This window comes from Podarcis melisellensis, assembly GCF_964234715.1.
Source record: "Podarcis melisellensis genome assembly, chromosome: 6".
NCBI classification, from domain to species: Eukaryota; Metazoa; Chordata; class Lepidosauria; order Squamata; family Lacertidae; genus Podarcis; species Podarcis melisellensis.
This window is the reverse complement of record NC_138538.1, coordinates 61,848,498-61,872,736: the sequence shown is the minus strand read 5'-3', so window position 1 is coordinate 61,872,736 and position 24,239 is coordinate 61,848,498. Positions and strand designations below refer to the sequence as shown.

General features: G+C 42.7%; 1 protein-coding gene and 1 long non-coding RNA gene across 2 annotated transcripts; one reads left to right on the top strand and one right to left on the bottom strand.

The window, feature by feature from the left end:
* Nucleotides 1-118: 118 nt before the first annotated feature.
* On the top strand, nucleotides 119-21,394 carry SLC35D1 (solute carrier family 35 member D1). The gene is made up of 12 exons (XM_081915871.1): nucleotides 119-358; nucleotides 1,307-1,340; nucleotides 1,428-1,514; nucleotides 4,054-4,121; nucleotides 7,185-7,256; nucleotides 8,871-8,939; nucleotides 9,977-10,079; nucleotides 11,489-11,581; nucleotides 16,729-16,796; nucleotides 17,167-17,245; nucleotides 18,173-18,255; nucleotides 20,457-21,394. The coding sequence occupies exons 1-12, from the start codon at nucleotides 144-146 to the stop codon at nucleotides 20,563-20,565; spliced, it is 1,080 nt and encodes a 359-aa protein (XP_081771997.1). The 5' UTR covers nucleotides 119-143; the 3' UTR covers nucleotides 20,566-21,394.
* Nucleotides 20,807-24,239, bottom strand: LOC309372365. The gene is made up of 2 exons (XR_014169458.1): nucleotides 22,775-24,239; nucleotides 20,807-22,656 (listed from the first exon to the last, which is right to left on the bottom strand). It is a non-coding gene; the product is annotated as an uncharacterized lncRNA (long non-coding RNA).

Below are 24,239 nucleotides of genomic sequence, written 5' to 3'. Positions count from 1 at the left end.
GCGCGTCACGGCTTTGCGCGCTCCTCCTCCGGCTGCTGCGCCCTCCCTGCACGCCGTCGGGCAGCCCCCCTTGGGCCCAGCCTCTCCTGGCTTCGATGCTGCCCGCGTCCCGCTCCGCCCCGTCTGACGTTCAGCTTGCAACCATGTCGGCGGCCGCGCGCAGACGTCAGGCTTCTGGCGTGAAGGGAGAAGCCCCCACCGCAGAAGCAGCAGCAGCAGCAGCTCGCGGAGATGAGGAGCCGGGCATGGCGGCGGCGCCCAGCCTCACCGTCTGCCTCAAGCTGCTGGCGGCTGCCTTCTACGGCTTCAGCTCCTTCCTCATCGTCGTGGTCAACAAGAGCGTCCTCACCAGCTACGGGTAAGGGAGGTGGGCGGGAGAGCTCCGGGTAAAGTTCGCCGCCGGCGGCGCCAAGTAGAGGGGCAGCGCCGGCCGGGTTACAGATTAACTCGCGCGGAGAAAGGAGGTGGAGCAGGCCGGCGTGGGCGCTGAGCTGCAGGCGGCCGCGAGGACTCGGCTTTGTGGCTGCTGCTGCTTCTGCAGAGCCCGCTCCCAAGTTGCTTTCGGAGGAGGAACGCTCCACAAGCCTCCATGTTCAGTAGCGCGGGGTGGTGGCGGTGCCTTCCTCTCGCTCTTCCCAACTTCCAGGCACGGGCATTTGCAGTGGGCATAGCGCACGCCTCCGCCCCCCCCCCCCAAGATACATCTATGAAGGCCGCGTGTAGATAAGGTGGCTTGGTCAGAAGTTGCCAGGCGCCCTCAAACCTCCATCCCCAAAACGGAAGGAGTATTTAGCTTAGAGAGCACAAGGCTGCGATTCTGTACCTGTTCAGCCTGTTGGCTCCATTGAACTCAGCGAGCTTTGCACTGTGTAGCCCCATAATTTTCAATAACGCGAATGTTGGGGTTCAGCTTTGCTTCTTCGTGGCACCCAGTTTTAAAGGGTTTATTGGAACAGTTAAACATTCCCTTCTCCATTTGTTTTTTAAAAAATGTCCCTCCTACTGTGTACACTTTGTGTATACGTGTGTTTACTTCCAGAACAGACACGTTAAAAGAAGCAACTGATGCTGCCATCTAACTGCTATGCAAATACAGTTCAGCATGCAAGAGTGTTGGTTGCTGGAGGCAAATGATTTTTTAAATACATTGAGTTCTTGGTTATTACCGTTCCATATATTCGTTATATCTGAGGCAGGAGAGTGAGCCACAAACAACTTTTCCTGCCAAAGGCTAGCCTTTTTCCATTATGTATGATTCGCTGAAGGTTGCCACTGTTTAGTTTAATTTGTCTGCTGTTTGTTACAGATTTCCTTCTTCGCTGTGTGTGGGACTAGGCCAGGTTAGTTGGAAATTTTGAATAAGGAAATTTCTAATTGGGCCGGGAGAGGGAGAGGCAAAATAGTGATCTCTCTTGTTCCTTTCACAGATGTTGGCTACGGTGGTTGTCCTCTGGGTGGGAAAGGCACTCAGGGTGGTGAAGTTTCCAGACTTCGACAGAAATATACCTCGAAAGGTATGATATTTCTCTCATTTACAAAGCCACTGGCAGAAGCGTAGTTCTTGCTGTACATGCCCATAATGGGGAAGAGTGGCCTAAATTGTTCTGGTGTATGTATATCCTGTAGAAAGAATGCAAGATAGAACAACTTTAAAGGAAGGCATCAAAATGCATTAATACAAGTACCGCTTGCTGCTCATGACAAATTAGAAAACTATTTTAAAAGTGCTGTTAGGTCATTCCAATGCATTTTTATTTTCCTTTTGTACAGGATTCATTTATTATGGGCAGCTGTGAGTCTGCAGCAAAGAAGGCAGATTCCACTGTGTCTAACTGACTTGTTGTAGTATGACTTTCCAGAGTTGCTGTCCTACTTTGGGTGAAAGAATCTGATAAATGTAATTATAGATGCTAATCTGTAGAGGTCAGATAAACAAGCAAACAAAATGATTTGGCACAAATGCCGAAATGGTTTCTGATTCATGTGATGTTAAGGTAACAGGGCTAAATTTGTTGATGAGAATTGAGTCAGTGCAGCCATGTACAGGGAGAGGGCTGAACCTTTTCTAGTAGTGCTGCAGTCCTCAAAAAACCACACAGACCCTGGAGCTGCTTGTTGTTTGCTGTGGGAGAGAGGCCCCTGTTGGAGCCACCCTCATTCCCTGTGCATCACAAGAGACTACCTTCCCATCATGCATTTAATATAATGTTTGATTTGGCCCTCATAGGTATGTTCTGCTAGAGTTGAAGGGTTTTATTCCCAGTTAAGAATGCCACATGGTACAATCCTATGCAAGCTATTTATTTATTTCCCACCTTTTTGCCTGACAGCTTACAGATAAAATACGAACAGCTAAAAATATACGTGGGGGAGGAGGAGATAATTTTTAAAAAACGATTAAATATTAATAGAATTAAGATCTATTAAAAATGCACAAAACATTACAATCAAAGCAGCACAGCACTATCCCTTTCATTAAAAGCAGTCAGTTCCCAAAAGCCCTACACTTGCAGAGGGGAAGACAACAAGGAAGGAGCCAATGTAGCTTCTCTAGGGAGGGGGTTCCAAAATCTGGGAGCAGCCACTGAGAAGGCTCTCCCCCGTTACCTGTGAGAGTCGTAGAACTGAGAGAAGCATCTCCCCCTCAGAACCCAGGCAGGTTTGTATGAGGGAATCCTCTCTTTCAAATAGCCTGGACGTAAGCCGTGTAGGGCTTCATAGGTAATAACCACCAATTTGCCTTGTGCCTAGAAAGAAACTGGTAGGTAGTTGGAGCTGCTGTGGCAAGGGAGCCGTATGCTCCTTATAACCTGCCCCTGGTCAAGAATCTGGTTGCAGCTCCTGGAGCCAGTTGAAGTTTCAGAGCGCTTTTCAAAGGCAGCCCCACATCGTGTGTCACTGTAGCCAAATCAGACATCTCAAGGAATGGGTGCCGCTAATGTGATAGCTTTAATTGTGCAGGTGCAGAATTTGCAATCACAGTGACCTGGGCATCCGTGCTCAGGGCTGGGTCCAGAAGCACACCCAGACTATGAACCTGTGTCTTCAGGGGGAGTGTTACCCCATACAGCACAGGCTGAATCCCTACTCCTTGTTCTGCCTTCTGACTGACCCCAAGAGCACCTCTGCCTTGTCTGGGTTAAGTTTCAGCTTGTTCCTCCAGAAGGAATGAAGCCACTATAAAACAGGCATTGACCACTCCCTTCATCTTCTAAGCCAGTCCCTCGCTGGCCTTTTCAATGAACCAGGAAGAGCAAGGATCTGACAGATATTCCAAGGATCCTGCCCAGGTCCTTGAGCTGCACAAGCTGAAAAAAATGTCCACTAACACTGGACAAGCAAGGGCCAAATTTACACCCACCAGACCTGTATCAGCTTATTTGGAAGGGAGTCATTTAAATCAAAGGGACTTGCCTCTTAGAGTAATTGCCTGCGGAATATATGTCCATATGTCCATGTTTATATTATTTCCCTCAAATTATGCTTTCTGAGGTTGTATTTAAGCATGATTGGGCGTGTAAAAGAAACATCGCCATGTGGAGCATCATGCTTAAAAGAACGTCAGTTTATACAAGTCTAGTTTACCATGAATTCCTGGTGTGCCGCTGCTGTACATGTACATGACCTATTTAACATAGCATTAGCTGTGTTTATACATCTGCATACGCTTGTTCCTCTTCCCATGCCCACTCTCTTGGTGTAACTTGGAAGACTGAATGTCTGATGTGACAGAAGATGTTATGTGTATGTTTCCAGAATTCTACACAGTCTTGAGAAAAAGGAAGGATGTGTGTTGCTGGTGTTGTAAGTCAGAATGTGAAACCATACTGGCCTAATATACAAAAGCTTTTATGCTACAGTTGAAGCATGATTGTGCATTTCCTAAGGCTTGCTATGTTGTGTGCCTGCCGGCGAAAACTGTTCCCATTGCAAAAAAAACAAAACAAAAAACAGCAACAACAACAAAACTGTGCAAATGTTTTGAAAGGTTACACGGCCAACTGACTTGACCTGTTTATTGAATGTTATTTTATCCCTCTTATAACTTTCTAGACTTTTCCACTACCTCTCCTGTATTTCGGGAACCAAATCACAGGACTGTTCAGCACAAAGAAATTGAAGTATGGATAATAAGATATGATTTTATTAAGCTTTTATTTTTTAAAGAATTATTGGGCTTTTATTAAAATGTAATCTGAATTCTGGTTAGTCTGTACTTAAATTTGAAGGGGCTTTTTGATTACTTCAAATTTAGTGAATGAAAATTGTGTAGAACATTTGTTTATAATTTATTTATATGTTTCAGTATACCATCATTCTCATATCTGGTGTCTTGTTGCAGTTATATATAACAAAACAATTGGCATTAATATATAACATAATTCAGCTATGCATATTTGGTAATAAATAATTTCCAAGGACATAATAAGTAATCACCAAGTCATTTAATCAGCTCTTTCTGATTCTCTGTAAATCATAAAAAACCCAGATTACCCAAAAGAGGTGGGGTGGGGCTTCAGCTAGTTTCTGCTGTCTTCCAGCACATCCTTAGTTACTCAGGTGAGTTCTGTTGAGTTTAATGAGGCTAAGTCCCAGGTGAGTGGGTATAGAATTATAGCCTTAAGATGCTTTTCAATAGAGCCCTGTTGATTCAGTATTTTTAAAAGCAACATTGAAAACATTGAGATAAGTTTCTTGTTACTGCATAAATCTGTCAAGAGCTGTGGAATATCAAATGCCAAGGCCTACTACCCTCCCTAGCTATAATTATAATAATTACAATAATAAAAATACCCTTCATCCATAGATCTCAAGGCTATTTACAACATAAAAATACAAGATTAAAACCCAAAATACATTATTATTTTTTAAAACACACACAAATAACTCCCTCTCCCTCCACAAACATATTTAAAAGTGTATAGGAAGTTAATCAGCCAAAAGCCTGGTTGAAGAGGAATGTTTTTGCGTGGTGCCTAAAGGGGTATAATGAACCTCCCTGGGGAGAACCTCCCACAAATGGGGAGCCATTGCAGAAAAGGCCTGTTCTCACGTTGCCAACCACAACCTGCCATGGAGGAGGCACATGAAGAAAGGCCTCAAATGATGATTGCAGGGTCTGGGTCGGTTCATATGGAAAGAGGGAGTTCATGAGGTATTGCAGTCCTGAGCCATTTAGGGCTTTATTGGTCAAAACCAGCATTTTGAATTGGGTCTGGAAACTTATTGGCAGCCAACAAGGACTCTTGTTTATTAAAATATTTTCAGCCTGTCTCTTGTCTTCAAGCTGGTTCATATTCTATAAATAATTTTTAAAATGTAGTATTTCAGACTAATAAACATAAAATACGGTGAAACCTCAGATAATACTGATCAAATTAAAAAGGAAGCAATTCCTCAGATACTCTGGTTCCAAACCCTTTAGGGATTTAAAAGTGAAAACTAGTCCAGAAATAGACTAGCAGTCTATAACAAAGGAGTTTTATCCTTCTGGTGATTGGCTTCAACCCAAAGCCTTGCAGCTGCTTTGAAGTCCCTCTGAACCTTCCAGACAAAGGCCTGGTTTGCATGTCTCACTAAGTCATGGTTTGGCTGAGCAAGACATGTGAACCAGGCCACTATCCAAGTAGAGTGTGCTACAGAAACTTTAGTGCATGCTAGATCCAGCTGGACCAAAGGTACTCCTGGCCACAGCTACATCCTGGAGCAAGGCTTTGTCCAGGAGCACTTCCAAGCCTGTGAAGCCTTCTTCAAGGACAGTGTTCTCCCATTCAGAATAGATTGTATCCCCATTTCCAGATCAGTGGTTCTGCTAACCCTGACTGCTTTTGTTGTGTCTGGATTAAGCTTCCATTTGCTCACCCTTATTTGAGATTACCGACAATCGTTCAGAACCTCCATGAACTTCCCTAGATTGAATTGGAATGGAGAGAGAGAGAGCTGTGTCATTTGCACACAACAGACTGGAAAGCTGCAGGTGACCTTTCCTGATGCTGCCCTGCAGATTTTAAACACAGCATGTTCTTAGGATGCAAGACTATGCACTTGTGTGTAGATCCACAGTGTGCACCACAGGACCTGTCTCCAAATTAAGCACACGTAACGTCAGGCATGAAGGACGCAGGTGGCACTGTGGGTTAAACCACAGAGCCTAGGACTTGCCGATCAGAAGGTCGGCAGCTCGAATCCCTGCGACGGGGTGAGCTCCCGTTGCTCAGTCCCAGCTCCTGCCAACCTAGCAGTTTGAAAGCACGTCAAAGTGCAAGTGGATAAATAGGTACCGCTCTGGCGGGAAGGTAAGCGGCGTTTCCGTGCGCTGCTGGCCACATGACCCGGAAGCTGTATGCCGGCTCCCTCGGCCAATAAAGCGAGATGAGCGTCGCAACCCCAGAGTCAGTGACGACTGGACCTAATGGTCAGGGGTCCCTTTACCTTTAATATATACGTAGACTTTTATATGTGGACTTTTATCAAGTCAACTGGATAAAAGTGACTTTTCTTAAATTCTCAAAAGTTCTTAACCTAGCTCAAGGTTGTCATCTAAACTAGCTAGATGTTTAACTGATAATCACAGTCAGTCCATTGTTTGAAAAATAAGACTTGACAGCCAACCACTTGTGTGCCACCTGTTTTCCTGGCTAGGCAAGACATGTACAGTTAAGAATAAGACATTATTGTATAATAGCTTTTCAACAAATGATTTCTCTCTGCATCCTAGTGCAGATGTGGGCAGGTACTTGCTTTGGTAACCAGCCTGGACTGGTGGTTAAATATAACCTTAAATGTAGGGTCTTGTAACTTGAGATCCCAACTCATTTCAAGGGCATGAACTGGAAGAGAGAGTGTGTACTTATAAATAGCTTTTTTGCGCATAGTTTCCAAGCTTCAAAATAGCTAATACAGTTGGGCTGCACTTGTGTGGAAAACAAAACTCTTAAATTTTGAAGAATTGCATTTTCTAGCCCGTTTCCCCCGCTTCTGACAAACTCTGGAGACAGTCTTTTTTTAAAAAAAAAATAAAATAAAAATCACCTGTGACTTTCCCCCAGGGACATCTGTTCTCATTCACCACACTATGAGCTTTGATGTTGAAATTTATCCGGAGTAAATTTAAAATGTCTCTGTATAAACATAAGGAGTATCTATATGGCTAGCTCTGTCCATAAACATTATTTCTCTTACAGCCTGCCAATGTTTACAGTCCTGAGACGGTTTTCCATTCTGTTTACAATGTTTGCAGAAGGAATTCTACTCAAGTGAGTTGTGAGATGGTACAGTACTGTGTTGCTTCATGTGTTTTGTGTCCTATGGGTGGATACAGCCAATGGCAGTGCCATTATATTTCCCTTTGGTTATGCCGGCATGCAGCCTGCCCAAGGTCAAGCATCCTTTGTAGTTCTTAGGGTTGAACAAAGGAAATATTTCAAGCACATGGGACTCCACATTTGTATAGGAAGGCACCAATCAATCTCCAGTACTGGAGATACAATGCTGAGAATCCCACATATGATGTGGGCTTTGTCCAGTGATGTGTTCTTTTTGGTTTGAAGTTATCTGCATCAGTTTTGCATTGGTGAAATCCTTCATACTGCCAGATGCTTATGTATTTTTCAGTTATACTCCTGCAGTATGAGGATTAACAGCAGGACAACAAAAGTGGATTCTGTGAGCCCTTATGGTTGCTAAGAGACATACTTGGAGCCCTGAAGGACCAATGTCTGCTTTCCATTGTTTTGAAGACCTCACTGCCCTGGCTACATTTGAATACATTTCATATAGACATAAATATTGTATAGATGACTATTTGGTCATCGGGGGGGGGGGCGGGTTATAATAATTTATCTATTTAACTTAAGAAACAGGTACTGATGGTTTCTGTATCTGTAACATGAACTGATAGTGAGTTTTTTGTTTTGTTACTCTTGGTATTCATATAGTTCTTCCTTGCTTTTCTTTGCTCAATTTTCGTATGAAAAATGAATTAAAAGAATACTGTCAAGTGTCGTGGGTCTACAAGCTTAGGCCAGACTTATTAATGTGTACCAGTGACTCCTTTCTCAAGTCCATTTTGCATACAAGGGAAGTTGGAGAAGGAAATTTCTAAGAGCATGCTGAGCTTTGTGCCAAAATTCAACATTACAAGAAAACACTCTTCTCCTTTGGAAAATGGGAGGATGGGTGCAGGAGAGGGCTGGGCAATAATCAGCTTTCCAACATCGCAGTGTGTCGCCAGCCAACATTTCAACAATGTTGAAAAGTGGAGGGAGGAACAAATTCTATTGGCCCGGCCCTGCAAGGCACCAGGGTGAAACCGCTTCAGCTCCCTTGGTGGCGGCAGCAGCAGCAGTTTCACTCTGGAGCCTCATGGGGCTGGGCCCAATGGAGCCTGTTCTTTCCTTGGCACTCCATTGGCTATTAAAGCAAGTTCTTGCTTTAGTTCTACAACCTCTGACAGCCAACCACGATTTTTGCTGTTGGCTTAGTGTTTTCTTTCATGCTTTGGAACTCTAGGAATTCTTAAATTTCTTTGTATCGTAGACCACTGTTTTTGATTATTGTTTGCAGGTCACTAATTTCTTATGTGACAGTAATTGCATAAGAGAATTCTTAAGGACAGCTGTAAACTGGAGGGGGCGGAGGAGAGATAAATGAAACTCTTAGATACATGTGTTTGGGCCTCCCTCCGCCCAGCCACATATACAAATACAGACGTTGATTGGGTTTGACATAAACAGAAAACCCTGTCTTTTTAGCATTTTCCTTCAATGTTTCCTTCATGATCTCTTGAATATTGTGGACCACAGTTTTAAGAACGCTGCAAGAACGCCAGCTGCAATAATGAGAAAGCTCTTCCATTTTTATCTTCTTAGGAAGAAATTTTCTTGGAGAATTCAGATGACAGTATTTGCAATGATAATTGGTGCATTTGTAGCTGCAAGGTACGGTATACCATTATTAAAAGGAGCTTGAATATTGTTCAGGTTTTTTATGAGCTTGTTCCTCAACTAGCTTCTTAAAATATTCTGGTTAGCTGTTGGAAAGGTGAATAGAAATTCAGTTGAAGCCCTGGAAGAACTAAGGCAATATACAATTGTCTGAATTATAAATTAATGGACTAGAATAATTTGAAGTTTTCGTCGAAAATGAAGGCTTCCCTGGCAGGCAGTTCTGAAGCAGAGCTAGAAATGCCTGGAAGTGTCTAAAGTGGCCCCTAATGTTTTGCATCCAGGAGACCAATATGGGAGAGACCTTTTTTGTTGCAGCTGGAGAAGATGAAGGTGTCTGGCTGTGTTGCTGCAGATGCACCATGGCTTTCTTCTCTCTGCACTCCTCCCAGCAGTCATTCCTCCTGGTCACAACCTGTCTGTCTCCAGGCACTGCAGGCATCTACAAGGGATTCCTACACTGCGGAGTCAGGTTGCAGACATCTTTGTAACACAGAGTTGGTCTGCCAGTGGGACTGGTGCCTGAAGCCAGCTCCCCATAGAGCACATCCTTGGGGATCCTGACATCTACACCTGTAGATGGGTGATCAGTGCCACCATAAATGGCAGGACTGATCATGCATATACTGCATGCAGTGGGGTCTTCCCTTGTGCACCACCAGTGTGGTGTAGTGGTTAAGAGCGGTAGTCTCGTAATCTGGGGAACCGGGTTCGCGTCTCCGCTCCTCCACATGCAGCTGCTGGGTGACCTTGGGCCAGTCACACTTCTTTGAAGTCTCTCAGCCCCACTCACCTCACAGAGTGTTTGTTGTGGGGGAGGAAGGGAAAGGAGAATGTTAGCTGCTTTGAGACTCCTTAGGGTAATGATAAAGCAGGATATCAAATCCAAACTCTTCCTCTTCTTCTTGGATCTAATCTGCAAATGTGATCCTTGTACAGAATCCTGCTCTGCTTGCAGATTGCAGTTGTTCAGTAATTATCATGATTATGTTTTCTCTTTGATTTTAAATATTACCTTCTCTTGCCCCTAGTTCTGATCTGGCATTTGATCTGGAAGGCTATGTGTTTATCTTGATTAATGATGTCTTGACAGCTGCAAACGGTGCATATGTAAAACAGAAACTAGATTCCAAGGTAGGTTCAGCTTGCTACTTCATTTTAAAACAGCTTTCCACTTTATAGATCAGTAAAGGATGAATAAGTTACTGCTTTCTGGGGGAAAATACTCATTTTTCAACAATGTGGCTGTCCTGTCCTATATATTATTATTTTTCATTTTGCTCTGCTGCTGCACAAACATCTGTAACACCATGTACATATTATTCTAACAATTTGCAAGTGTTTAGGATAGCGCGCACAAGTAAACATAGGCCAGAATTAGGCCCATAAGAAACATACTGTATTGGACCAAAGCCCATTCAAATACGGCATTTAATTTCTGCTGGTGGTTGGGGTTTGTTTTATTTGTATCATATTCATAAAACTAGAATCATTCTAACATTGTGTTCTATGACACCATGACCACTTGGGGCATGAAACTATTTCACACCAATATTAAATGATCAGACTTCCAAAGGGGCTTGAAGTTAATGCATGTAATCTGGTTCACTTGTACTGAGATAAAAGTATTTATTTTATGATTATGTCATGAAACTTACTGTGCCAATAGATGAGAGCCAGAATGGAAAATATAAACAGTTAGACCAGTACAGTAATGAAAAATGCAATTGTTTATTAATGTTACGACAGCCTGCCAGTAACACATATGTTTAGGATAAAGTTATTAGGTTAGCTACATTATGTACTAGTTAAAAGGAAAAGTCTGTGGATATAATACTGCCTTCCTTTTAACTTTGGCTAGTTGACCAAGAAGCCAGCCTTGGCTCCCTCTTATCTACAGTTAGTAAATCAAGAGCCAGACTTGGGAATGTTTGTTCCTTCACCCTAAATCACAGTGAAGCAGAGTGTTTGCATCAGTGCTATCTGTGGTTAAGACCTTAATAACCCCAGTAGTTTCAAGCTCTGTATTTAAAGGGTGGGTGGCAACTTGCTCTAGAGAGGAGACGAGTGGTGAAGAACAATATCCCAACGCAGGATCCCAACTTACTATGTTTCGCAGAGTTTAAGTATTGCAGCTGTACTAGGCAAATGATTTGGGGGGGGGCAGATGGTTTGTATAAAAATCGTATTTGTGCTTATGGTCTCTCTTTTATATCCATCGATAGGTAAGGTAAACAGTAAAGTATATATGCTTTAATAGCTATTTGGGGTTTTTTAAAAATAATTTCATATACTTTTGATTTAAAGTAGATGTTATCTTTAAGAAATAGAAAACAGGTTTTGCCAGCTATATTATTGATATCATTGCTGGTTTGCACCATGGGGAAACATGAAGCTGATTTGTGTCTCAAGGACTCAGACAGGATGCTACATTTATAATGCTTGTAGGAGATGATGGATGAGGTCTCGTTTTGTGAACTTCTCTGTGTACGGATTTATCATTCAGCCAAAATAAGTACATAACTTTTTTTTTCCATTTCCAGGAGCTGGGAAAATACGGCCTTCTATATTACAATGCACTGTTTATGATTCTGCCTACCTTGGCCATTGCCTATTTAACAGGAGATGCGCAAAAGGTAAGCCTTCGGTTTTTATTCCTGAATGGCAGCTCTAATTGAAAACTATATTGCTTGTGTCCATATGTCAGTAATTGTGAAATACAGTTTTGTGGGCTTTTTAAAAAAATGCAGTTTATGGTGTTGTGTACTAGGATGTCTAAATATGTTACTGTTAATTTTAATTCAGAACAATTTTAAAAATCTTGGCATTTGTCATGACTGCAAGTAAAAAAGTGCACAATTTCAAAGTTATATGTGGAAGGGAAGCAATTGAGAAAGGCCCACTTATATTGGCATTGGTTTCAGTGAGATGATACTAATATGTGAATTGTCCCTGGGAAGCCAATACTATGGTCCTAAGTTATCTGCCATTGCCATTTTCCTTAGCAGCGACCACTAAATAATCCATAGCAATGTTAAGAGTCGATGCAGGAATTGCAGGGGCAGTGCCTAGCATTTACACAACTTCTGTAATGTGTGTGAGCAGTTGGGGCAATTTGCAGATACTGTGGCTGCGCATCCAGTGCTCTGCAAGGTCCATGCTGCAGTTGGTTGCAGCATCTGTGGAGCTCTTCCTTGTCCTCTGGCATAGGTTACTCCACCAAGGCAGTTTCTGTGCCTGAAGCCAGCATGGAATGGATCTAAAGAGTTTCATCCAAAAATGCCTACAGCTACCAGGAGTCACCCACTCCAGAGCAACTTGCTTGAGAAGTGAATGTTCATTCTTGGCCAATAATTACTACAATCCTTGTTGTCTAGAGAGGCCTTCTTTAGGAGTGGCCTTTTAATTGCCATTTTCAGGACAGACAGGGCCATTTCTTCTCCCAAGAAGGCATTTATTGCCTTGGGACCCAGGCAGCCAACCCAAGTGATAAGCAGACACGTGAGATGCTCTGCCCACATCCTCAGGTTGCCAGAGCTGAAACTCCACCAACAAAACGATGACTAAACAGTGCTTTGGGCACAATACTGTGTTACTATGACCTATTTGCTTCTTTAAATTTGTAGCAAATATGTCACAGCATGCCTCTAAGGAATTCTTCACATCACTGTGAGGGAAAAATTGGAGTAAACCCAGAACACCTATGTTGTGTCATATATCAAGATATATGTAGCTGAAATATGAACAAGTCTATCATCGAATAGAACCACAGGGTTTTGTGAAAGAAGGTAATTTGTAGAGAATGGGTTCCCATATTTCTTCCATGTGTTAACAGGGGGGCGGAAGGTGTTGAACTTCCAGATCCACAGGTGCCTTTTTGGAGAGACTTCTTGACTTAGCTTGACAAGATGTATGCTTGATTAACTAATATCCATAAAGTTTCTGATAGGAACCATTAGTTCAGCAATATCCAGTAGGCCACAGTTTCCCCATACCCTGTTATAAACAACCATGGATACAGTATTTGATACCAAACACTTGCATTGGTCACAGCTAAAGAGTGGACTGAATAATTACAATTATATTTCAAATCCAGGGTGGCTTACAAAAAAAACAGCCCACTAAGTTGCTATATTGGGGGGGGGGGGGAGAGAGAAAGCACAACAATATCAAAAGGCACATCCTGCCATCAGGATCCTTCCCACTGGAGAGTTGATGGGAAGGAAACAGTCCAGCTGGAGTGTGCCCTGATGCCCTGTTTACCTGCATCCCTCTCACCTGGAATTGTTTCCTCTGGACGGTTGATGATAGATCCCCTGTGACAGTGGGAAGGGGAGAGTGAAGCTGGAGCAGGCTTCAATGTCGTCTTTGCCTGCCTCCCTCTCTCCTGGAATCCTTCTCTCGTTGCATTTTAAGAACCTCCTCTTGAGATAGAAAATAGCATCTCAGTGTTTATGTATTTGTGGGAGGGGGGAAAAGTATTCAGTTAGAAATATGTGCACCAATTAAGTGAGGAGGAGAATACCAGCACTGTTCTAGACTCTGCAGTTTGCATTCACAGTATGTGTAAATATCTTAAGCTACTAATTTTTGGATAAACTTTCTTCTCCCCTGGCAAGCTCTTGGCAGTTCAGGTGAACAAAGTCTGCTCTGTTAAACATCCAGGAGGCTCAACATTCACAGAGCTGGGAAATCATTGGCTTTGTCGTAGATACATATTTCTAAGGCCGTGGCTCTGCTTTTTACACACGGCACCATCCCCTCTTAATCCAAGTTGATAAACTTGATAAAGTTAAATACGAGCCAAGAGAATTAGAATTTGCGCCAACACTTGGCAGTTTAGTTCCTTTAAAATCTGTCTAGTTCCAACCATAGAGCACTTGTGAGTAAATTTATCACCCAGCTATTAAAGCTCTGGAAAAGTACATCTATGACACTTATTACCGTATTTTTTGTCCCTTAGGACGCACCTAGTTTTTTTGGGGGGAAATAAAGAAAAAAAATTTTCCCCTTTATCTGCCCGGCGCGCGGGGCGCTCTGCTTCAGGGTGCCCCGCGCGCCGGGTGGCAGGCTGCTATCCGCAGCGTGGGGAGCCCTGCGGGGAACTCCTGCAGGGCTCCCCATGCTGCGGATGTCTGCCCGGCGCGAGGGGCGCTCTGCTGCAGGGCGCCCCTCGCGCTGGGCGGCAGGCTGCTATCCACAGCCTAGACAGGATAGCAGCCTGCTTCCCAGAGCGCCGGGCGCACAGAAAGCAGAGCGCCCGGCGCTTCGGGAACACATCCACAGCCTAGGGATGTCTTCCTGCGGATGTCTTCCTGAAGCCTGGAGAGCGAGAGGGGTCGGTGCGCACTGACCCCTCTCGCTCTCCACGTGTCAGCGAAAGCCTGCATTTGCCCCATAGGACGCACCCAGATTCCCCCTTCATTTTTGGAGGGGAAAAAGTGCGTCCTATAGGGTGAAAAATACGGTATTTACACCAGCAGAACCCAGCAGTAAGTTCTGTTGCTTGATCATAACACATATGTGCCTTGGTTGGATGCTACAGCCAAAGACAATGCATATAAGAAAGCAAGCAAGCCATGTCAAAAGGGAGAGGTTCTACAGAATTATTACCGTCTGTTTTCCTACAAAGAATTGCTTATCTCATATGTGGTTATGGGTCAAGCAAGGTTGTCTCTCATTCCTGCTGTTGCTTTTCTCCTCTGATTTTAGCAAGCTCTGAGAATGTTGGGAACGGGTATCCACAAGGATATGCTTTAATTGATTTTACTACACATTTTAGTTGGACCTTTTGAGATATACTTTAGGGCTGTTCTCTTGCTGTTAATACTTTTTGCTGTTTTTGATGCTAATTCTCTAAGGTATATCAAATAGCTGATGACTGAAAACAGTTTTACATTAAAAAAAAGTCTGACCTTGGGGACACAACCAAGCCTTTGACAGGGGACCTCTGTGGGTGCCAAATATTTGTGTGTACATAGAACACAAAGTGATGTAGAACTTACCCAGGATTTTAGCTATTGCTGGATTGTTCAGACGCTACTGCTAGTCATTTCGCTGTGCACTTGTGATCCTGCCAGTAATATTATTCGCAATGATCACTGTCTTTGTAAGCTTTCATAGACATTATTATAGATAATTGTATACTTACAAATGTCTCTTTTGATGCCAAAAAGGTCAAGAGGAATAGGTCAGTTCTGAGATGGGAATTTAATGGAGTGATCTGACCTGCTTCTAGCACCATGCTTTGCTGTAGATTTCTAAATTCTAGCAGTTGAGTGTTGCTACATTTAGTTTAAGCATGGGTACAGTTCGTGCAGTACGTTGCAGGTTGTCTTTGGAAATCTGAAGGTAGTGCTGGGTTTGAGCTGGTGCATTTTGCAACTTCCTCTTTGTAGCCAACTGATAAACTGGTAGGCTTATATGTCTGTGTGTCAAATGTTTCTAGTCTAGATTCAACAGTAATTTTTCCTCATTTTTAAAGCAGCTGATTAGTGTCAAAACTAGTATTTAATTTCTTTAAACATTTTTCTCCTGAAATGCTCATTGTGTTACTTCTTTAATATAATCTTCTAATAAGTGGGAGGCATAGTTAAGGTGTATGCTGCAGAAATGATAACTGTTTTGCAGTGTTCAGGTTTCAACACTGTATTTTCACATCATTTGCTTCTGCTTACAGGGAGCGTATCCTAGTATTAGTAGAATATACAAGGTGCCCACCCCACCCCCAAAACTGCAGCCACATACAGTGGTACCTCGGGTTACAAACACTTCGGGTTATAGACTCCGCTAACCCAGAAGTAGTACCTCAGGCGGCAGTGGAAGGCCCCATTAGCTAAAGTGGTACCTCAGGTTAAGAACAGACCTCTGGAACGAATAAGGTTCGTAACCAGAGGTATCACTGTATACTTCTTCCTCCAACACTCAAGTACACATACACAGGGCATACTTGGGCATTACCACAAACACACTCAGAAAACCCCCAATCCCTAACCCCAGGTACACAAGAGCCCCACACCCTGCTGCCTAGCTCATGATCCCTTTGATACACATTGCATTTCTTCAGTGGAGATGCTAAGGACAGACGTAGTGTGCTTTAAAAAGCTAGGCCAAAGATGAGAGTGTTGGTATAGGTTCCCCATTTAATATGACAGTCATTTGGAATACTTACAGATTGGCTCATTTGGGTAATTTCCTGTGTAATTTTAAAGACATTACATAATTGAGGATACGATTTGTGAATGCTGCCTGATGAGGTCTTTGGTATACGCATATGGGATTGGGCACATATACAAAAATGGACATATGTTAGCAAAGTGTATGTGAAAATATTGTACTGCCCCATTTTCTATTGCTCCAATATCCCTTTTTACCCCCTTTCTTTATGCCAGATTTATTTGTTCAATTGTAAGTTTCTTTTGTAAGGTTCCCTTTTCCGCTCTATTAAATTATGGGGATACGGAGATTTACTGCTTCCCAGAACCTGCACGAGGCTGCTCGTCACAGGCTGCTAATCTCTTGTGTCGGGACTGCCCCCCCCCCCACAAAAGAGACCAGGAAACTCCTCTTTGACACCGCTGCTTCTATGCTGACCCTAAGTCTCCCTCTTGGGGGTTGGGGGGACATGTAGCCTTCGCGTCTGCCACCTCAAAGCCCATTAGCGATAGAGTCCTTCTGAGCTCGTGCCATGTTCCGTCCTGCGGCAAACCGGAAGCCAGTGTTGGTTCAGCACTTCTGCAATTTTAGCTTTTCTGCTAAGATACTGTATTTGTTTTGCTTCTAGGCAATGGAATATAAAGGCTGGTCAGACAAACTTTTCCTTATACAGTTTACACTGTCATGTGTAATGGGGTAAGGATACTTGACTTTTTTTTCTCCTAAGAGACACTGTATTCTTACAACTATGCATTAGTGAGCATAGCTGCTTTCGGTCAGTAACAGCAGGCTAGCCACAGCAGCTGAAAAGAAATATGCAGACTATGCATATCCCTCTGGGCTGAGAGTCTGAATGCTGCTACCATGCTGTACATGTGGACTCCAGGCATATGAGGGCTTGACGGTATGTTGCACTTAACTCATTCGCCGATCTAGGTATTTGTAGTTGAACATTCTTTGCCAGAATCTCAGAAACCAGCAGGCACCAGAAATTGTTCAGTATACTACTATTTTCTGCCCAGACTGGTACTATTTTACATGTTTTTAAAATTTTTCTTCTCCGTAGGTTTATTTTGATGTATTCCACAGTACTTTGTACTCAGTATAATTCTGCCCTTACAACTACAATAGTTGGTTGTATTAAGGTAAGCTCTTCAGACTTACAGATTTACACAAATAATTTCTAATACTCCATGTTAGTTGTTTGGGATCTGTTGTGCCATACTGGTCTTGGTGCATCATAGGGAAGGAAGGGTAAATAATAGCTTTGAAAATGTTTTTTTGCCTCAAATCTGATATGTAGAAGAGCCTGTGCTCTGACTTGAAGGTTTGGGCTATGCAAGAGAGAATGTTGTTTATGGGAAGATAACGAAAAGATGAAGTGTGAATACAAACACTGTCATTTGCAGTTTGTGCCACTTTTGTAGAGCCCCTATTTACCATATTTTTCGCACCATAGGGCGCACCGGACCATAGGGTGCACCTAGTTTTTAGGGGAAATCAAGAAAAAAAAATTCCCCCAGCCCCAAAGAGCAGCGTACAGGCTGCGCACAACCTCTCCCTGCCTGAGGGGTTGTGCGCGGCTATGGAGCAAGCCAAAGCAGCGAGCGGGATGGATCCCGCTCACTGTTTTGCCTTCCCCTTTAGCCCCGTGCAGCCTCTCGCTGCCGGGAGAGGCTGCGCAGGGCTTTACTGGGAGGTGGGGGGATTCACCCACCTCCCGCAAAACCGGCAGAAGCCGCGCAACTCCTTTAAAGAGATCGCGGCTTCTCCTGGCTTTTCTGGGAGGTGGGAGAAGGGACTGATGCGGCCAGCCTGCAAGAGCGCACGGAGCTGGTGTGCAGCTTCTGGGGGCTTTTCCCGCCTGCCTCCCCCCTGCATTCGCTCCATAGGACGCACACACATTTTCCCTTGCTTTTTAGGAGGGGAAAAGTGCGTCCTATGGTGCGAAAAATACGGTACTTTCAGTGTAAGGCTTAAGACTTGTCTGTAACATTTCCCCCTTGTTAGCATCTCACAAATGTTGAAAAAGCAACAGAAAACTGTCTGAACCTCTTTTGTTTCCTTCCCAGAATATTTTAATAACCTACATAGGAATGTTCTTCGGAGGGGATTATATTTTCACATGGACAAACTTTGTAGGGCTAAATATCAGGTAAGTGCAAAACTGTTGGGGAGCTCATAAGTGGCAAATGTTGTAATCTCATATCCACATACCTGGAACTAAGCAGCATTGAAATCAATATGACTTCTGTATAGAAAAGCATATAGTTTTGTACTGAAAGTGTCTTGAAATAAAAATAAGGATTTCTGGAACTGCAGTTTAGAGGAAAAAATGAAACTGAATCTCATACAATTAGAGGACATTTCTTAATACACACATTAGGGTAGGATAAGCACACCTTGATTCATAACGAGTGTGTCTGTATGTTCATTCCCCTACCTTTGGCTCCTTCCGGGTTAATTCACTAACAAATGATAAAGGAAGCTGTCACTTCCCACAGGAAAAGTTTTGGCTGCCTGGAGCATTTGACTGCTCCACCGACAACTGTTTCACTGGTTACTTGACTTCTGTACTAATTCTAAATTTACTCCTTCCCGAGTATATGTTTCCCAGTACATTTTGCCTTCGCAGAGATTACCTGGTCCTTTGACCATAGTTAAACAGTTGCCTTCTTTTTGGAAAAAAAAGAAGAGTAATACAGATGCCTTTAGGAACACTAGTGGTGTGGTGTGTGTCAACCAATCAAAGCTTAAGCCTACAGTCACTGTAACAGTTGTGTAGGTATATTTATGTGTGTGATGATTAAAGTACTCCTGGCGGGGGGCAGAGCTGGAAAAGCAATGCAGTATAGAATTTATAGTATCATCTTTCATTGAGAGTCATAGCTACAGAATAGGCCAGGGGAATGTATCGATATGTCCAGGACTGGTATGAGGGGCAGAATGCAATAGTACGGGTGAAACAGATGCCGCTCCTCAGTCCCTGCTACTGGTGCTGCTTTCAATAATGGGCCATTGGCAGCAGAGGGACTTGGCGGCGGCCTCACCTGTGATACTGTTGGGTGAAGCCATCACACTCTGCCTCTCAAACCACAGAGGGTGAAACAAACTACAGTGGTGCCCCGCAAGACGAATTTCTCTATGGGCTTGCTTCACAAAAAGAAAACGCCTTGCGAGTTTGTTCGTTTTTCCTAAAGCCGCTTGAAGAGGCGCAGTTGTGACGGATCGTGCTTCGCAAGACGAAAAGACTCGCGGAACGAATTATTTTCGTCTTGCGAGGCACCACTGTACATCAGTGGGCACGCTCCTCAGTGGAGCCCCTGCCTCTGGTTCACATGACTGCCCCTCAGCTGAGCAAGCCCTGATGCCTTGCATGCAATCCAGGGAAGTATCAGGGCTTGCTCAGCTGGGGGGTGAGAGTCCTCATGCCCCTCAGCTGAGCAGTGCAAGGAAGCCCCAATGCTCCTCTGGTTCACACGCCAGCTGGAAAGGCATCGGGCTTGCTCACCGTAGGGCTGGGCAATATATCTTGGTTGCTGCTTCTTCCACTGACATGGGGAGGAAGAAATATCCGAGATATATCAGCAGATCACGGTATTTAGCTGCTGGTATGTCACGATGCTGAAAACCTGATATCACCGAGCCCTACTGCAGAAGCATTTTACTTATACAGTCGTACCTTGGAAATAGAACAGAATCTGTTCGACCTCCAAAACCTCCAGAAAACAAAGCCCCATCAGATGTTCGGCTTCCAAAAATAGTTCACAAACAACAACAGTCACTTCCGGGTTCGCAGCATTTGGGAGCCGACACATTTGAGAACTAAGCTGTTTGAAAACCAAGGTATGACTGTGCTGCTTTTGTACTCAAAACACAGAGCTTACAGTATAATAGCACCCACTATAAGAGTTACACTGAATATGTGGTGTGCTTCAAGTGGTATGATGGACCATTGTGAATATACCTATTTAAAAAGCACCATACTTCCCCCTAGTGTGGAAAGTCGGTTACAATTCCACTTACAGTTGAGAATAGAAAAGCAGGCTTTGTGTGCCATAAATACATACGGAATGAAAGCCTAACTTTTTTCTGGCTAGGATCAGGGAAGTTGTAAGAGGTTAGAAAACCACAGCTGTTGTGAAGAACCACACAACTGAAGCCAGGCAGAGGCAGCAATTCATTACATTTACAGCTTTTACCACCACAAACCTGATAACATGTTCTTGCCACCTAATTCAACTACCTACCTGTAGTGTTTAGTAGAATATAAAATACGAATTGAGTTTACTTACTAGGACTCAAGAGAACTGAGTTTAAGCTGTATTTTTCACCTGAAAAATCTGTGTCTTGCAGTATTGCTGGAAGCCTGGTGTATTCTTACATCACCTTTACAGAAGAGCAACTGAACAAGCAGTCTGAAGTTAGCATCAAGATGGACATTAAAGGGAAAAGCTCTGTATGACAAAAGGGTCACTTACCAACAGTAACTTGATTTTCAGCCGTGATTGCTGACAAATCGCTAGAATGTGCAGTATCTCTGAATAGAATTGTATGTGCTAATGGAGAGTACCCAATATGAAGATTGCTCGCTGCCTTTTAGAATGAGATATTTAACTGATAGCACAAAATGTACAGCTGGTTATTAACACTAGGCTGAAAGGAATCAGGCTCAAACAGTCACAGCCTATCTTGCACCATCTGTGAAGACAAATACTTCTTATGCTCTAGTCTATAGCTTTTATAATCTTGAGTGGAGCAAGAAAACGTGTCCTAAATATTTCAAAATGAACTGAGGCTATTGTGCTAAAAGGCCCAGTGTTCACTCAATTCACTCAGCATAAGACAGCAATCAATTTCTCATAGAAATGAAGCATAGACTTTGTAGTAACTAAGGATGCAATTTAGATCACTTAAATCCCAATGGAAACAACTTTTCGGCCCACAGTAAAGTATTCAGCAGTATTTATACCTAAGAGGCTTGTAAAGCACAGTAGTTAGGTGGGATTTTCTTATTCAAGAATCGACAAGAACAAATGGATTCTTTTGCAAGGAATTCTTTTCATAACATTGTAATGTCCCCAGTATGAATCCCCCTTTAAGCTCAGACTCATCTGCAAAAATGAATCTAACTCTAAGCAAGTTATAACTTAAAACATTGTAACTAGGTAGCCAAATCTGTTGGGAATAAGTAGCTAAAGACAATTCAGATGTAAAAGAATATTGAACCAGTGCCATACAAATTCAGTTATTTGTAATAATTATATTTAATAAAGTTATTTGTAATATTTGCATTTTTGCCCACCTGGGTACTTCCACCCTGTGTATCCAAGACTAACCAACTGACAATAAAAAAGTATAATAGTACTGATGCAGGTTGGAGAGACCGAAACTCCCAAGTTCTATTAGAAACAGTATTTAACAGCATTTTTCTTAAGAAAAATGGTTAAGTTCCAAAAATAATTTGAAAATACATTTTTTTAGAAATTTAGATTGAGAAATTGAGGAACACAAGGTTTATAAATATAGTCAATATATTCTGTTGGTTAAAAACAGGAGAACTACAGCTAATCTCTCAGTGCCAGAGATTTTAAATGCCTTTAACTAAAATGCAAAATAGAATTGGTTTTGCTAATTAGTGAAGCATCAGATTATATAGGTAGAGAGATCACCAACAATTTCCATCAAGTGTGGAAGAGAAATTTCAAGATCTGCAGCCAACAGAAGCACTTCAACATAAATAGGAACTTTGCTGCCTGCCCACACATACTAATGACACTAAAGCCAGGTGAGGCAACAGCCAGCCTCTTCTCAGGGGCCAGATGAATGGGTTCTAATCTAGACTCCATGGTGACAATTTTCAAGATGGTAGCTCATTCAGAGGTTGTTTTCCTTAACTTTGGTTAAAGGGCAAGCCAACAAGACAACTTTCATAAAATGAGTTCTGGGGAGAAGATACAGAAAATTCCACTATAGTTTCTCTCTCTGCATCAAGGAAAAGTGTATTAATAGAAAAATCATCCTAAACCACCAAAAACTTCTGCATCCAAGCTGCAAACCTAGCTTGGAAGCTAGAAATCTGGACCAGCAAAAACTAACACATTCCATATACTTAACTTTACATACCACTTCATACATTCAGGACTTGGTGTATCATGTTCCTTCAAGTATCATTTAGTAAAGCACAGTATTTAAGAAACCTTGGCTACAGTTCTTAACCCCCACGTCCTATGTACCTTTTATCAAATGGAGGCTGGTGATGCAACTAAGACTAATACTGGGATTTACCTTTGCAGTCCCAAAAGAAGCAATTTATCAGATTGGTTTCTTTGGGTGTAGGTCATCACCTAGTTGATGACATTTACCAATGATTCTTACAGTGTTTAAACTTCAGTACATGTTTATTTTCAGAGTAAAAGTCTCTATTCAATCCAGATTCTGCACTTTAAAAAAGGTGACATAAATTTTACAATTACTATTTTGCAAAGTTTAGGGAGGTTTCATTTGTTGAAGAAACAAAGAGCTAAACCAGGCATTGTCGCCAAACTCCCAACAACTGGAAATGTTCAGCCAGTGGCGTAGCGTGTGGGGTGCAGGGGGGGCCGGGCGCAACATCTGGGGGTTAGGGGGCGCAAATTACTTGCCTTGCCCCGGGTGCTGACAACCCACGCTACGCCACTGTGTTCAGCCAGTAAACAGATTTTTGAGATTATAGAGGACAAGGCCCGGTGCACTTTCAAGCATGATTTGAAACAAGGGTGTGTATTATCTAATGCAACATAAAACAGGGCCAGGCTTGCATGTAATAAATCATAGTTAATTGTGTACTGTGATTACACAGATTGCTCATCCTCTAGCACAATAACCAGTGATCCCTGGTTAGTGTTAAGCTCATACCAGCAATCCTGGTAAGCCAAGTCCAACACTCAATTCTCTGCTTGGATGTAAAAGCCAGGGTTCATGATTTGTTACTCCTTCCAATGTAAGGGGAAGAGTGTTAATCATTCAGACTAAAACATACTCATGTGTAAACACAACCTACATATATTCACACACACAGAATTGTAGAGTTGGAAGGGACCACAAGGATCATCTAGTCCAACCCCCCTGCAATGCAGGAATCTTTTTGTCCAACATGGGGCTTGAAGCCATGACCCTCAGTCAAATTATTGTTGCAAAGTTACATATTGTCTCTGGAATCTGCATCTGTTACCCTTTTCTCTGCTTCTAGGCATTGGTATGCATTCTGCCCTGTTCAGAACCTTTCATGTTGCAGAACATTGGGAAAAAAACCTTTATAAACCTTATTAAGTTTCTTGGTGTGTGATGCCCTTTCCCACCCATTTCAAAAAATCCACCTTTCAATGCTTTGAATATGAACACGCCTTATCCAAAAGAAAAAATGCACATACTGCTGGCTACTGAGAAGACTTTAAAAGGAGGTAAATTTTAACAGCAAGGCAGTTGCACACCAATAGCCCAATAGCATTTGGTCTATTTTTGTTTCAGAAGATTGTGTTATGAAAGCCACTGTAGGGGGGGGTGTTGTTATTCCATAAAGTCTACCTTCCTGTATTATTCCAATCTTAAATAAGGTGAAGCAGCAGTATAAAAAATATAATCCATAAATCCAGCATCTTCCCCTTTCTTGTGGCACATCTTTCCCCTCAAATCTCTAAAGTTTGAGGTTTCTCGATCACAGTTATATATTATGGGCTGAAAACAGGAGACTAGATACATAAATACTAAAGAGCCACCTTGATCTGAAGTTGCATGTTACAGTTTAATTGTTACCCTGTTCCCATTCATTAACCTCAACATACTGTGTGTGCATGCATATATTGGACACAGTATAAGCCCCAGTTGCACACTTCATACATACTTGCTTTTTAGAGAGTTGGGCTTCTACAGCTACAATCACTGGTCGCAAACAATGGAAAGAACACACCAGATAGTCATGTTGCACTAATGTCATTCATTTCAGTAGAGTCCTGTAGCTTCTTTTTGGGCCTCATTGAAATGAATGGTGTGTATCGTCTTTTTTGTTGGATTTGTACTTTATCAGAGTCACGGTTACCTAAAGCCACTTTATAATACTTCACTTCCCATACCAACTTCAAATCTAAACAACTGAGAATT

Excerpts from the sequence above, each read along its gene's own strand:
- SLC35D1 (XM_081915871.1), top strand. The coding sequence starts at position 144 with ATGTCGGCGGCCGCGCGCAGACGTCAGGCTTCTGGCGTGAAGGGAGAA. Across the intron at positions 4,122-7,184 it reads TTCAGCACAAAGAAATTGAA|CCTGCCAATGTTTACAGTCC; the intron begins GTATGGATAATA and ends TTTCTCTTACAG. Across the intron at positions 18,256-20,456 it reads TTTGTAGGGCTAAATATCAG|TATTGCTGGAAGCCTGGTGT; the intron begins GTAAGTGCAAAA and ends TGTGTCTTGCAG.